General features: G+C 43.2%; 1 protein-coding gene across 2 annotated transcripts in view; it reads left to right on the forward strand.

Annotated features, from left to right (window-relative positions):
• Positions 1 to 15,967, forward strand: part of GLUD1 (glutamate dehydrogenase 1) — a 38,249-nt gene that overhangs the window by 12,871 nt on the left and 9,411 nt on the right. For both annotated transcript variants that reach the window (XM_023648629.2, XM_070229997.1), the window contains exons 2-10: positions 1,306 to 1,386; positions 1,942 to 1,997; positions 2,772 to 2,835; positions 7,451 to 7,545; positions 12,145 to 12,324; positions 13,316 to 13,453; positions 13,659 to 13,796; positions 14,484 to 14,564; positions 15,463 to 15,586. In XM_023648629.2, the coding sequence (XP_023504397.1) occupies positions 1,306 to 1,386; positions 1,942 to 1,997; positions 2,772 to 2,835; positions 7,451 to 7,545; positions 12,145 to 12,324; positions 13,316 to 13,453; positions 13,659 to 13,796; positions 14,484 to 14,564; positions 15,463 to 15,586 (957 nt within the window). The remainder of the gene's footprint in view (positions 1 to 1,305; positions 1,387 to 1,941; positions 1,998 to 2,771; positions 2,836 to 7,450; positions 7,546 to 12,144; positions 12,325 to 13,315; positions 13,454 to 13,658; positions 13,797 to 14,483; positions 14,565 to 15,462; positions 15,587 to 15,967) is intronic.

Consider the following 15,967-nt stretch of genomic DNA (forward strand, 5'->3'; position numbering starts at 1 on the left):
ATCTCACACCAACACGTCTGGTGTCAGGGAGCCCAGGCAGGGTGCAGGCAAACGTTCAGCCCCCTTACTTGGGGTTGAGAAGTCAGTGGACAACAGAGGATGAAAGGAGGCTTCACCCTACAAAACTCAGGAGGGCGATTGACCAGAAACCCCAAAACCATAGTGGGCATGCCCACTTTTGTGTCCCCGTCTCCCACACACCTAGTCGCTTCTAAGAACAGGGGCATTAAGACTCAGAGTTGCTGTCTGCTTGGCTCCTGCTGTCCTTGCAGAAAGAGTGAGGAATTGCTCATCCGCAGGAAAGAGAGGTGACTTGCTGAGCTTTCTCGGCTCTTGGTGGAAAGAGGCTGGCAGTGGGTGAGGGGAATAACAGGCAAGGATCTCTTTGGGGATACCCAGTTGAAGCTGTCAGACCCATCGACTATCCATTTGCCCGTATTCGTCTGTTTCAGAAAGCAAAATTCTTGAACTTCTTGCTACCATATCACCCAAACCAAAAAGTAGAAGAAAGATTAAAAAGCCTTCACTGGAGGTTGGCCCCACAGCCAAGTGGCTAAGTTCGTACACTCCACTTCCACTGCCCGGGGTTTCCGCAAGTTCGGATCCTGGGTGCGGACATGCCACCGCTCGTCACGCCGTGCTGCAGCGGCATCCCACATGCCACAACCAGAAGGACCTACAACTAGAATATACCACTATGTACTGGGGCGGTTTGGGGAGAAGAAGGAAAAAAAAAAAGAAGATTGGCAACAGGTGTTCGCTCAGGTGCCAATCTTTAAAAAAAAAGCAAAAAGAAGCCTTCACTGAGTTTCCCTTCCTAAAAGTAAAAAGCATTCATTGGGAGGTAATTTTTGTCGTGTGGAACTGTAGTTGCTGTTCGTTCCCGCTGGGTTCTAAGTCCCTGCAGGACAGGACTTTGTCTGCCTCGTCTCTGAATCCCCAGGAACCCCATGGGATGCTCACATCTACTCCTACCAGAAAGCAGAGACTGGACTTCAGCACCAGTCTTTTTCTCTTAGCTATTAGAATATTTAAAATCAAATTCAGTACCCATTCTGTAGCTCTTTCTGGGTGTCTAATTAGCAGCTTTTCCTTTTGACTTTACATATTGACTTTTTATCCTAAGCTACCTCAGGTGTTCTTAGAAATAAGCAGGGTGTAAAAATGTAAACCAGGGTGTAAACATGTAAACAGTGTGTACATTTTCAATTTGTAGCACTTTTTCTTTTTTTAACCTGCCAGAAGGATGTTCTCAATATGTCCCCTTCTGTCTCACGCCCCCTTTTTATTTTTAAACACCACCAGGTATCCGTTACAGCACTGATGTGAGTGTAGACGAAGTGAAGGCTTTGGCTTCTCTGATGACTTATAAGTGTGCAGTGGTTGGTAAGTGATTTCCTTCATTGCTGCCTAATAACTCTTTGGGGAAATAATGTTTACATAACAAGGTTACTTTTAAGATGTTCGAGAAGTATACCTTATTTGAACTCATTTTTTAAGTTGCACAGTGTTAGGCTTGCATCATTTTTCAGTTAGTCTTAATTAAGATTTAATCTTTTTTTAAACGAGCAACTTTTTATAAGAACTAATTGGATTTTCTTTAAGTTCTTTGTTTAAATTTCTTTCCATACTCTTTAATTAAGACCAAATCATAGTAGGAGGAAAAGAAATATGCTATTATCTTTTAAAAGTCGTAAAGCATACTGATTGTATGCATTGTCTGCAAATTTGCATTGTAACTTGCCTGGGCTTATAATTTCCATTCACTAGAATTTTAGTTAAAGTGCAGTATTTTAGGAGACACCAATGTGCGTTTATTTCTTGAATTTTCTGAAATTAAAACTTAAAGCATCACACACTTGTAATATGGCATAGTGCTTTCTGCCGTTTGAATTTTGTTGTCCTTTATATGGAGTAACAACTTTTAGCCTTCTATTTCAGATGTGCCATTTGGGGGTGCCAAAGCTGGTGTTAAGATCAATCCTAAAAACTATACCGTAAGTACCTGAGTGAAGTTTGTGCACACGATGTGTTTACAAAGGACTCGAAATTACTGGGCTTCTGTGTATCCCTCATGCCAGTGAGATTAGTGGTCTCTATTGCTTTTAAGAGGAGTGGAAATACAAGTAAATAATTAACTTATTGCGTGTATTGCCATATAAAAGGTCACTTGCTTAATGTCAGTGTCCCTTTTCATTTTCTTACTTGTTTAGATGGTAATTAATACCTTCATTTTCTTAGGTACTTATGTCCATGTTGATAAATTGCTATGATCTGAGATTTTTATACCAGGATCTCAAGGTTCTAGTGACAAATATCTTAACTAATCTGGTAAAAATCTTATTGTTTATCCTATCAGTTCCAAGTTAATTAAAGATAGTTATTGCTATGTTTTATAGTACGAAATTAACATCTATTAACATATATAATTTTATTCTTTTAAAAGTTCACCATTTAAATGAAAATATACATAGGGATTGTTTGTAGCATCCTATATTCATACAAAGAGAACAAGATCTGGGATGTGAGCCCTAGTTCTGCTGTCTGTTTTTTGTATTCTCTAATTTCTGATTTCTATTTTCTTATGTTTAAAATGGAAATGGCTGCTTTATGAGTTGTTCTGAGGGTTACGCAAGAAGATATCTGAAAACTCAAATAAATGACCTATAAATAGAAAATATGATACAACTATTAGTTATCGCCATGGGTAGTTTTGCTTTCAGAAAATTTGTTTTCATTTTATTGTGGTTTTCATTTTTTTTCCTTTACAGGATAATGAATTGGAAAAGATCACGAGGAGGTTTACCATGGAGCTGGCAAAGAAGGGCTTTATTGGTACGTACTGCCTTATAGGTTTCCACATGGGCTGGGAACATCTAAAAGTGGTAGTCTTGATTAGACTCCTGCTTTTATCTATGTGCACATGGAACCGTTTTGAGAAACGGTTCTATGATAAATATGGTGCACATCCCTGGGCCTGCTTATAATACAGCTCCAGTAGAAAGTTCAGTTCTCAGTATGCAGTGTGGACACCAGGAGAGGTCGCCTCCACGTCTTCTCCATGTGTGATGTAGTAAAGGTCTTTGATCGGTATAACAGCATTGTGCAGTCTCTGTTGTGACATCCAGAAAGAGTAGGGCCTTCCTTTTAGGAACTAAATAATACCTGTGTTATAAACATTGTTTAATATGTAAAAAGCAGTTTTACTGTCGTGATCCTATTGTTCTGAAAGCAGGGAGACATCTGATGCCTTTGGGAACTGGAGGCTTACACGGGCCTGTCCCTTCAAAGCAGTGGGCACAGGCCACAAGGTGGGGAGGCTCGTGGTGACTCACTCTGCCGTCACTGGCTGATCTGGAGGATTTCTGAGCCTCTTAATGTTTATTACTAGGAGCTTTTGCCAAACAGACTCAATTACTGAGGGTATGGATCTTCTGCTTGCTGTTTCTGTGTCGTGCTATCTGTGCTGCAGCAGCCCTGGTGGTCTCGTGGTTAAGATTCAGCGCTCTCATCACTGCGGTATTTCAAATGCCGGCAGAGTCATGCATGGTAAACAGATTTTAGCGGAGCTCCCAGAGGAGCGAGAAGGACCTGGCCACCCACTTCCAAAAACATCGGCCATGAAATATGCCCCTTTTTTAGGAAAAGAAAGCATGTAATAAATAAACTAATGTAGAAATAAATATAAGTAACACTAGGACTTTACTAGATTTGGCCTGTCTTTCATGCTTTGAAAGGCATTTGGATTCTTGGCATGCCTCCTCCTCTCCACCACCATGGGTTTTCCTTGTACAGTCATTGTACGGGGGGAGCACTAGTTAATGTGAGTGGACTGCCTCCTTCACAGGAATGCCTGCTATGTCTGAGATTTGGTGAATTGAAGTCCCGTTCAGCCTATCGGGAGCCTTCACAACTTTTCATATCACATTGCCTTTTAGCTTAAACCTCAAGAGAATTTAATGTTCTTGATTGGTTTCAGACTTTAATCAGCTTTATTTATTGCCCATATCTAGAGTACATCCAGCTTAATTTTCTCTATATTGACAGGTACCTTATAGTTTCAAAGGTTAAGTGATTCATTGATACAGAAAACAGATTGGTGGTTGCCAGAGGGGAAGGGGGTGGCGGGAGGGTGAAAGGGATAAAGGGGCACGTGTGTACAGTGACAGGTAAAAACTAGACTGTTGGTGGTGAATACAATATAGTCTAAACAGAAATCGAAATAGAAGGATGTACACCTGAAATTTATATAATGTTATGATCCAGTGTTACCTCAATAAAAAAAAAAATCAATGGGACAAAAAAAGTGGTTCATTCAAACACTGAAAGCTTAATACTAGCCATTTGAGTTCTTTGCTTATGTGCAAAAGCCACATTAACACAGAGAACGACCGAACCTGATATCTGGGCCCAGAAAGCTTTGTAGCATAAGAGGGAGGCAGGAGTTAGTTCTCTTTCTCCTGCCAGGACTCAGAGCTAGTCCTGGGCAAACTTTCTGAATTGATGGCATTTCTCTGTTATTGGGCGGCTCCCCTTTCCACAGAGAGCTTCAGGTTGCGAGTTAGACCTGAGTCTGCATCCTGGCCCTGTCGCATTGTGAGAGTTTAGTTAGGATTGTCTTTTCTGCAGGAAAAAACAGCTGAGATTTTGATCGGGATTGCATTGAATCTGTGGACCAGTTTGTGGAGTGTTGCCGTCTTAATCAGTCAGTGAACACTGAGTGTCTTTCCATTTGTTTAGGTCTTCATTAATTTCTTTCAATGACGTTTTGTAATTTTCAGTATACAAGTCTTACACTACTTCTTAAAGTTTATCGTAGTATTTTATTCTTTTTGATGCTGTCTTAAGGGATACCTTGGTCTGCAGTATTTTCTTGTGAGGTCTTAAGTATCAGGATAACACTGGCTAGTAGAATGAGTTGAGAAGTATTCCTTCCTCTTCTGGGTTTTTTTTTGGAAAAGTTGTGAAAGGTCCGTGTTAATTCTGTTGGGTGACTTTAGTATTGTGTGAGTTTAGATATCCCCTTTATAAACTGTAGTTTCCTTGCAATAAGCTGATGTCTCCATCTTTTTCATCTTCTGTATCTCCATGCACCAGAATTATCCTTTCAACTCTGCCCCTATGTTCCTGTTCTCTCAAAGCAGTTACTGTTTTTAGCCAATTTTTCATCTTATTTATGCCATCATGGGATTGAGTGATAGCATTTTAACTTTCCTGAAGGTAGTTGCCTGTTTTAAAAAGGACGGACTTTCAGGGGCTGGCCCCGTGGCCGAGTGGTTAAGTTCGCGTGCTCCGCTGCAGGCGGCCCAGTGTTTCGTTAGTTCGAATCCTGTGCGCGGACATGGCACTGCTCATCAGACCACGCTGAGGCAGCGTCCCACATGCCACAACTAGAAGAACCCACAACGAAGAATACACAACTATGTACCGGGGGGCTTTGGGGAGAAAAAGGAAAAAAATAAAATCTTTAAAAAAAAAAAAGGACGGACTTTCAGACCTATTCTTTGTAAGGTATTTGAGAATTTATCTGTAATTCAAACATTACTTACAGTCTGTGCATCCCTACACATTGATTTTGTATGGGGTAGAAAACTCACAAGCCTACTGATAATGTTGTGTGATTTTGCTTTGGGTCCAGGGAGCTCTCTCACCTTAGCATGTCTGGACTAACTGATGTTGAGAAGTAATTTATCATTGCACATTTATGATTTACAAACTGTGTACTCAATACATGTGCCAATGTGCCAATAGCCCTTCTCCAACTGCAATTGTTCTTTGAGGCAGCAAGCTTATTTGATACTTGATATTGCTAAAAACAAGCAAAATGCTTTCGTAGATACTGCTGGAAAGATTCAGGAGCCATTTGTCATCTATACCTTAGGAGAAAGACAGTCTGATTAAACGAATTGTACTAACCTCTAGTTGAGGTATGTTGCTCTAAAGGAATGGAAATTGTGAGCAAATGGCAGCAGCAGAGCCCTGTTATCTGAGGTTGAGGCTAAGCTGTGCCATTAATCCTTCCAAGTCGGGGAGTTGTAGGCGGGGTGACGGTGGCTTCGGGGAGGTTACACTTCATGGCGTTTATGAGATGCCTGAGGAAAAGGTACTGGGACGGAGGAGAGTTACAGACTGGGGACGGGGGGCAGGAGTGGAAAAAGCAAACTTTGGCCATTTTAAAGTTGTCTTATGCCAGTCCTTTATCCATTACATCATGACTTGTGCAAAGAAGTATAGTATCTAGGACCTGGGCCCCTGAAATGTGGACGAATATTAACATGTACCTTATTCTCTTGGTTAATTAGAAAAAACTCGAGTACAGCCTTTGGAAAGAACTTTATTTATTTGGGAGTCTTAATAGTTTGTTTTTAAAGTTGTATTTTTCTTTTTACAAAGATAGTGAGTTTATATTATATAATTGAAACAATATGGAAAGATATAAACAAGGCTGAGATCCAAACATGGCGAACAGGTTTGTGCATAGCTTTCCAAACCTCTGCACCTAAACCTACACATGGAAATTTGTGTATAGATATATATAGAGAGAGAGAAAGAGAATTTTATGTAAATTGGAGCGTATTATACGTGCTGTATGAAACGTGCTTTTTTCCACATGGATATTTTGGTGATGATTCCAAGTCGTTTACATGGACATAAACCCATCCTTTTGTTCTTACTATTTTTGATAGAAATATTTGTACGTATTCCTGCCTTTACAGATCTGAGTGAGCATCATTTAACACGCTTTTATCTGAGATCTCCCCACGGCCGTCAGTGCTGTCGTCGGTACCTCGTGCTGCTTTTGAGCTAACTTCTCGTTATCCTCGAACTTTTTAATTTGCTGTGATCTGAGGAATTGAAAGCCAAGGCCTAAAACTTTTATGTTCACTGACTAGGCTTTGAATAGTAGTCAAAGCAGCACTCTGCCGTGGGTAGAAGAAGTATGGGGCTTAACACGAGTGCTTCAGCTGTGTGTCTTTCTCCCCTTCCTTTTCTCCTTGGCAAGGCGGGCTTACACTCCCAGTAAGTGGTATGTTACCCTGCTGTCTCATACGCCTGTGCTCCCTAACCCCAACAATCCTCCTTGTCTAGGGCAAGATGGTGTTGTTGTCTCTAACTACAGTTTAAGGAGCCGAGGTCAAGAGAGGCTAAACCCATTGCCTGTGCTTTGCCCATCCAGAAGCCTGCTGAGTGACTTATATCTGTTGTGCATAGCTAACTTTTGTACATTAGCAAGTAAATGCCAGCGGGAGAAATTATCGTGTAACATTGGGTGTGTATAAATTTGTGAAACATTGAATGAGTATTTCTGCAACTTCAATTAGTTACCTAAATGAAATGTAAAGTTTTCTAGCCGCGGTAGCTTTGTTATTATAGAGGATTACAGGAATCTTTGTGTTTGAGTTGAGTTTATCTTAAAAACTGGTGCGCTACCCTTTCCCTGTGCCCCTAGGTCCTGGCATTGATGTGCCTGCCCCAGACATGAGCACGGGAGAGCGGGAGATGTCCTGGATTGCTGACACCTATGCTAGCACCATAGGGCACTATGTGAGTACCCACCAAATGCCTGAAGGCTTCATGTCCTACCACGAGAAATAACAAGCCGATTATATGTGGAAGTGGAGAATTCCCTTTTCTCCTCCCCTTTCATCATATCTTGATTTGCATGTCATTTTACTTCTGTCTCTATTCTTGAATCATAATGGTAGTGAACACGGATTAAGCTTTTACTTGCATGCCGCCCTATCCTGGAGGCTGGGGCGGGACCCTCAAAGAGGGGTCACCTCCCAGGGCAGCACACTGCTGGGATCCTGAAAGGGAAATAAAGAAGCATTCCATTCTGACTTTTCCCTCAGAGAGCTTTTATTTAAATAGGAATTAAGCCACATAAGCAGATACGGTATGAAGATAGTGTAATACAAGGGTGGAGAGTTACGGTTTCTGAAGGAAGGCTTCCTGGAAGAGGCGTTCAGGCTAGACCTTGAAAACGGGTAGAATTTGAACATAGGGAGATTTGGGGGATGAGAGGAGAAGCAGTGGCGCTCAGACCGTCTAAGAGAAGCCGTATTTAAAAAGGTAATAGAAGAGTCAAGAGGTAAGTGAACTGGGACGGAAATACCAAGCCTGGCGGTTGCGTTTTGTTTACTGATCAGCGGGGAGCTCTGATCCTGACCCCCGCTTAGGGGAGCATGGGCGGGCAGCGGTGTAGACTGCACTGGAGCAGAGAGAGGACCTCCACCTGTGTCGGCGCCTGTCTTCCTAGCCCAGGAGCCATAAGGGCTGGGGAGAAGCGGTGGCCCACGACAGACAGACTTGGCAGGACTGGGTTGGCTGGGATCAGGAAAAGGACGCGGATGGGTCGAAGAGAACCAGGAGGACTTGAGTGTGGGAGACGAGGCAGTAGTAGTTCCATTAAGACAAAACATAAGGAGAAAAACTAGCTTTCTGTCCCTGAGAGAGATGAAACCGTGAAAAGGAGAAACATATGATGGGTAGGAAGAAAAAGGAAGTTGAAAAAGGCATTCATTTAAAAAATATATATGGAGTACCTGCTACACACAAGGCTGAGTACAAGCAGGGTGTTTTACAGTTGAGATAAAGGCAAGAAGGAGAAGTTTCGATGCCATGAGAAGAGTAATGGGGACCTGAGCAAGTGTTTGGAGGTAAGATCGGGAAAGGCCTCCTTGGAGATGTTTGTAACCTGTGGTCTGCATCCTGAAGGATGAGTCAACGTCAACCAGGGGAAGATCCCGGGGTCAAGTTCTGGAGGCAGAAAGAAGCAAGGTGAAGATCCTGGAGTGCAGAAGAGGTGAACTTGAGATGCTGAGAGCAGACTCTAGGAGCCAGAGTAGAGAGCCAGAGAGCGGGGAGCAGGGAGGCCACTAGAGGAGGGGCAGACCGGATTACCGCCCTGTGCGGAATGGCAAGGACTTTGGTCTTTGTCCTGAAAACCGGGAAGCCGGTGAAGTGCTGATCGTAAACAGGCATGTGGCACAGCTAAGTGTTGATTTCAGGCCTCTGTGCAGCAGAGAATGGGGTTGGTGGGGGCAGGGGACTCCACAGGAGCCCAGGAAAGAGGCGCTATGGGGCTGCCCTGGGCTGGAGACAGATGGACAGGTTGAGGATCTAGGGGGAAGAAAGCAGTCAGTTATCAAAGAATGAGAGGTGCTGAGGGCTCCGTGTTGTGGATATCGAGGGAGAGGGTTTCTGGAAAGAGACCAGTGCAGCAACTGGATCGTCCATGGAATGGCGAGAGTGGAGCCACTGCAAGGGGGTGTTGGGAGAGAGAAGTGGGGCGTGAGAGGAGCCTCCAGTTAGGAAAAATGGCCCTGGAGGGAAGCAGAGGGAAGACGCCTTGAAAGGGGGCTGTTGTCCAAAGAAAAAGGTTTTTGTTTGCCATGTTCATTGACTGGAGGCCACATGTTCTTCCACGTGAGAGACAGACGATGCAGGAGAGATGGGGCGTAGTAAATGTAGCAGTCTTCCAAGGGAATAAAGGCCTAGGGAATTTTCCTTTTAAGGCCCTGGTGGGAAGATCAGCCTTGGAGAAGAGGAACACTTTTTCCTCTGAGCGGGAGGAAGGGGCTGCAGCTCCCACGGAAGCGTTTACAGATGAGTCTCGGTTCCCACGGTGATGGGGTCTGTAGCTGGGAGCATGGCAGGCAGCCTGCCTTCTAGCACTGGCTCCCTCACACGCCAGCCCCGTGACCTCGGGCAAGAGCCTTGAACTTTCTGCCTCAGTTTCCTCATATGTAAAATGACAATAGTAATAGTACCTAGTAGTTCGTGAGACAGTCGTGAGGATTAAATTAATAACAGTGTAAAGCACTTAGAACAGGACCCAGCGCTTAGTGAGCACAGAAAAAAATATTTATAAATACTGCATCAGGTCACTTGCATAAATCCCCTGAAATGAAACAGGAGCAGCATGAGGGCACTTGAAAGAAGTTTGGTTTTGACTCCCATTCCAGAAAACGTTGCTTTTCCACGTCACCTTTTTATGTTAAGTGAGCTATGACTGTGGTCTCTAGTCCTTTTTAAGCAGGACACTAGATTGAATAGTGCAAAGAGTAGGCAACATATTGTTATTCGTAGTTCATTCCCAATGGTGACAGCAAAAGAAAGCTGTGGGAGGCCGCCAGCTAACCCTTGGACTGCGCTGATCGAAGGCTCCTTAAAGTGATAGGAAATCCAGAATCAGGTCCTGAGGTCAGGAAGCCACAGGTTGTGTTACTTATTTCCAGATGTGAACCTGAGCCACGCAGCTCTTCTTGTCTAAGCTGGCCCAGAAGTGCTGGCATTGGAGGGAGGGTGTCATCTCCCTCGCCCCGCCAGGGCCTCTGGGACGATTGGGTATGCCAGGGAGCTGGGCGGCTGGCACCCGGCCTGGCCTCACACAGGAGTGATGCTCTCAGCTCCAGCGTTTGCATTCTCACTGTTCAGAGGCGTTTGGCACTAGGTGGGCAATTCTGTATTCATACGTGTTAATTATTCATGAAGGAAAACTGTGGGAAAACGACTAATTCCATAAATCACTTTTCTAGGCTTCTTTTTTTCTTTTGGTTGGTAATTATACAACTGAGACAATTCTGAGTTCTTTCTGTAAAAGTACTTGGAACAAGGTGGATAAAGAGCAGGCCGCTTTTTAAGTCACCCAGCTACAAGTTAAACTGGGGGCTGGGGCTGGGGTGAGGTAAGGCACTTGACCTTGTTTCACATGGGTAGCGGGTCACATCAACACATTTATTCAATAGTGCATACTCAAGCCACTGATTTAAAATGCTTCCTTATTTTACATAGAGTTCCTGTATATCATGGGACCATCCTTAGTTTCTCCTGTCGCACTGACCGATTTGTCTATTCCACACTCTTCCGGTTGCTCCAGCTTATAGTATATTTGATGCCTTGGAAGGGAAGCCCTCCCAAGCCCCTTGTTTTTTCTAATTATGCTCATTTCTGAACAAGTATACATGCACGTTGTCAATTGAAAGAGTCCAGGAAGCAGGTGGTGAGCGCTGTTCCCCTCCCACTGTGCCTCCCGGAGCCCACCACTGCTGCCAGAGGCTCTGCTCAAACGTGGGCGCCGGCCCCTCGCAGCCTCATGTACCTTTTTAATTTTTTTTTAACTCAGATGATACCATACTAAATATACCAAAAATTGAATTCCTGTAAGTAGACTTTTTGGGTGCATGAGTTATTTTTATTTTGATACATATTCCAGATTGCCCTGCAAACCCCTTAGTTATTTTGTTGTCTTTTTTTTGTAATTTGTGAATATTTTTGTTAATCCTCCCTTTTCCATGAACTTGAGTATTGTCCTTTAAAGTTCTTTTTTTCAAGTGGCATTTTATTGATTAATGTGGTGGAGGGATATCTTTACAACATTAAGTGTTCCCGTCTAAGAGCACCATAATGCCTCTTCCTATCTTAGACTCTGTTGGTGACAAGGTAGGGGCCGGCCTGGTGGCACAGTGCTTAAGTGCACACATTCCGCTTTGGTGGCCCAGGGTTCACCAGTTCGGATCCCAGGTGCAGACATGGCACTGCTTGGCAAGCCATGCTGTGGCAGACGTCCCACATATAAAGTAGAGGAAGATGGGCACGAATGTTAGCTCAGGGTGTCTTCCTCAGCAAAAAGAGGAGGATGACAGCAGATTTTAGCTCAGGGCTAATCTTCCTCCAAAAAGAAAAAAAGACAAGGTAGATTTTAAGACATGCCACTTTTGGGGAGGGGGGTGTATACCCTGATTTAGCAAAGCTTAATATTTGTTAAAGGAATAATAGTTTTAAGCTGAACTATCTCTACTTGTGTGATATTGCTATTTGTATCTACTTGACGTTAAATGCCTAAAAACTGTTTCTGTCATTGAAAAATGCAGTCTACTTTATTGGATATTTTCTAGGAACAGAAATCTGAAAAGGCACTTATCCCTGTTGATGAAAGTCTGCCTTAAACCCACACAGTCCCTAAGAAGCATATGAGTTAAATGAGAATGTGTTCCAACTTTAATCCTTCGTGTAGGCAGTGACCTTGACGTTTCATCTTTCACATCGACCTTGATGCTTCGTCTTTGATGTTGACCTTGATGTTTCATTTTTTACGTTGACCTTGATGCTTCATCTTTGACGCTCTGACCTCTTTTGCAGGATATTAATGCCCACGCCTGTGTCACTGGGAAGCCCATCAGTCAGGGCGGAATCCATGGGCGGATCTCTGCCACTGGCCGGGGTCTTTTCCATGGGATCGAGAACTTCATCAATGAAGCTTCTTACATGAGCATTCTAGGAATGACGCCAGGGTTTGGAGATAAGACATTTGTCGTTCAGGTAAAAATGTTTGCTTTCTTAAAGAATAGCTGATCCACAGAAAGTAAGTTTTTAAATGTTTTTAGATTTGCCCTTTTGAAAATCTGGGTCTTTTGAATCTCTTAAGTTTTGGAATGGATGTTTTTAGAGTAATATGTCCTTTGTTTGCTGAACCTTGGTTTGATTCATGTGACTAGTACCAATCTAAGTATCTCTCACAAACTTGCAAAACTATCACCAACTTCTTTTGGTCAATATTTAAATTGGAATTGTATCCAAAAGGGGAAGTCTCAGACTATTAACGAGTAGACAGAGAGGTTTGCACAGTGATGCAAATTTCAGGAAGAATTTGCTTGATGCTTCATTATTTTACTTAGAGGGATCTAAATTAAGTTGAATGCTACTTTAAAATAGAATTCTTGGGCCGACCCCGTGTCTGAGTGGTTAAGTTTGCGCACTCTGCTTCAGCAGCCGAAGGTTTCATGGGTTCAGATCCTGGACGTGGACATGGCACCGCTCATCAGGCCATGCTGGGATAGCATCCCACATAGCACAACTGGAAGGACCTACAAGTAGGATATATAACTATGTACTGGGGGGTTTGGGTGAGAAAGAGAGAAAAAAAAAAAAAAGATTGGCAACAGATGTTAGCTCAGGTGCCAATCTTTAAAAAAAAAAGATAGAATTCATATTCCTCCCAAATAGTGACTTACCTTTGTAGGAACTGAGGACCTGGGTGGTGTGGCTGACACCACTGCAGTTTTACTTTAGGCCAACAAGGCTGCGCTAACTGAACTTCATAACTCATTTTCCTAGATGACGAAGGGTTGGGTTCCACATTCTTAAACATAAAAATTTATTGCCAAAGAGAAGCCATTTGGTACACTGTTTCTTTAGGAGCAAGGATTTTCAGAACTGGTCCTAAACAAATGGAATGTGTGTTGGTCAGAATATGACTCTCAGCATGTGTACCATGACTGATTTTGGTGTCACGTGTAATTGTTCTTTGCAGGGGTTTGGTAACGTGGGCCTGCACTCTATGAGATACTTACATCGTTTCGGTGCTAAATGTATTGCTGTTGGTGAATCCGATGGGAGCATATGGAATCCAGATGGTATTGACCCAAAAGAACTGGAAGACTTCAAATTGGTATGTCAGTCTCACATCCGAACAGTTCGACTACCCTGAATATGGCAAAATTGAAAAAAGTCTTATTGAAATCTATTTCCATTGCTTATTTTTTAAAATATAAACTCAAAGAACTCTTAATCAGTGAGTCTTCATATCACAGGCGCTAAACATGAACATTTCAACTCTGGTGCATCCATTAACTCTGATTTTCCATCAATTACAGCAACATGGATCCATCCTGGGCTTCCCCAAGGCAAAGCCCTATGAAGGGAGCATCTTGGAGGCCGACTGTGACATCCTGATTCCTGCTGCCAGCGAGAAGCAGCTGACCAAGTCCAATGCACCAAGAGTCAAAGCCAAGGTGAGAGAGACGGTGGGGCTGGTCCAGCCTCCCAGTGTGGAATGACATTGAGGGTGATAGACAAGGTCCAATTGGGTTTCCTCTTTTTTATTACTTTTATTTTATTTTATTTATTTATTTATTTTTTGAGGAAGAGTTGCCCTGAGCTAACATCTGCCAATCCTCCTCTTTTTGCTGAGGAAGACTGGCCCTCAGCTAACATCCATGCCCATCTTCCTCCACTTTATATGTGGGACACCTACCACAGCATGGCGTGCCAACCGCTGCCATGTCCACACCCGGGATTTGAACCGGAGAACCCTGGGCCGCCGAAGCGGAATATGCGAACTTAACCTCTGCGCCACCAGGCCGGCCCCCCCTTTTTTTTTAACAGCTTTATTGGGATATAATTCACATACCGTACAATTCACCCAGGTTTACAATTTAATGGCTATTAGTATATTCACAAAAGTTGTGCAGCCATCACCTTGGGTTTCCTTTTAAACCAAACTTCCAGACATAGTTAGGGGAAATAGAAAGGTGAAAAGTAGTTTTATACACTTTATAGAACAAAATAACTCTCAATTTAACTTAAGCTGGAGCTATGCTTCTCCCCACGGCTCCCTGCCCACATGCACACATCTCTTGCACAGTAGAGGGATTTGCTAGTGTTTTGGGCATTTCTCTATGTTCCTGACTCTCTTGCAGATCATTGCTGAAGGTGCCAATGGACCGACAACTCCGGAAGCCGATAAGATTTTCCTGGAGAGAAACATTATGGTTATTCCCGTAAGTCGTCTGTGTGTATGCCAGGTTTTCTATGTGCTTGCAATCGTAATTGTCTTTCTCAAGGAACTGAGTGAGGGCAGAGGGGGCTTGTTAGTGTCTCAAGCTGTAGTGAATTCTTCATCTTTATTTTGCTTTTAAGAAAACATCGTGGAAGCGTGGTTAGTGTAATAAGCCTGTCAGGTTTTCACTTTGACCTGGACATTTTCTTCCAGCTTCTCGCTCTTTCTTGAGTGTTTTTAGCTGTCTTAAGAATCCAATTACATAATATATACTGTGCTAGAAATACTGTTCTAACTTAAACTCTAAGATTGCCTATGATTCCTGACCTAATGCATTTCAAATGTCCCTTGCTGCTTTAGCAGCAAGCTCATATGAGGAGCGCGTGCTCAGGTTTTTCAGTGGATAAGCGTGGGGTCTCTACCAGAAGGTTATTGGGAACTGGAAGGTGGTGTGGACCCGTGATGCATTTTGAAGAACCCCCTTTGCTGAAAGCACTTAATAAACTCGATGTAACTGCCTTGGGCAGTTAATTGGACGGAATGTTAATCTTCCGGTGAGGCGCCCTTGGACAGTCCCATCCAGTGGTTAGTGGGCAAGCAATTCTGTCTGAGAACTTTTTCAGTGGAGAAGAAACTCTAACCAAAGTTGACCAAATGCTTATAGATTAATAAACCAAAAAAAAAATTTTTTTTTTCCAAATGGGAAAAACCTCAAATGGATTGGGAAGGGGGTTCGTGAAGTTTAAGTGTGAAATTCTTGATGCTATCTAAGATATATTTGGGAAGTTTGAAGCTTAATCTGCTTTCCTGTTAAACTTGGGCTCCTGCATTCTTTGTAAGCTCTTATTAACCGTTGTCCCCTCCTTTCTTTGGCATCTTCCCGTCTCGTTGGCGTTTAGGATCTCTACCTGAACGCCGGAGGGGTGACGGTGTCCTACTTTGAGTGGCTGAAGAATCTCAATCACGTCAGCTACGGCCGCCTGACCTTCAAATACGAAAGGGATTCCAACTACCACTTGCTGAGTGAGTTCTGAGCATCCGCTCCCAAAATGATCTCTTGGGCCAGCTACAAGACTGGAAACGGGGAGAAAGCTTACGCTTTAAGAGGACTGATTTCCTTTTTGTAATAGAGGATTTAATCTCCGAATAGAAAATTGTATTATTCTGTCTCCTGAGCCTTAGACCAAATGTCTGAAGGTTCTTGATGGGTATTCAGTGTATTAACTCTCTCAGAGATATTTGCACTCGCATATTGGTCCTGTGACGTAGTGTTCCCAGGACGTCATCTGCAAGTTGGTGCTATAAAGAGTTTTCATTTTCAGCCAGGAGCTCCTGTTGATCCTCATCCATTTTCTGTGTCTGGTTGCCTTCAGCAAAGGCCTATCTCGTGTCAAGAATCTCTGA

Source organism: Equus caballus, chromosome 1, assembly GCF_041296265.1.
Source record: "Equus caballus isolate H_3958 breed thoroughbred chromosome 1, TB-T2T, whole genome shotgun sequence".
Classification (NCBI taxonomy): domain Eukaryota; kingdom Metazoa; phylum Chordata; class Mammalia; order Perissodactyla; family Equidae; genus Equus; species Equus caballus.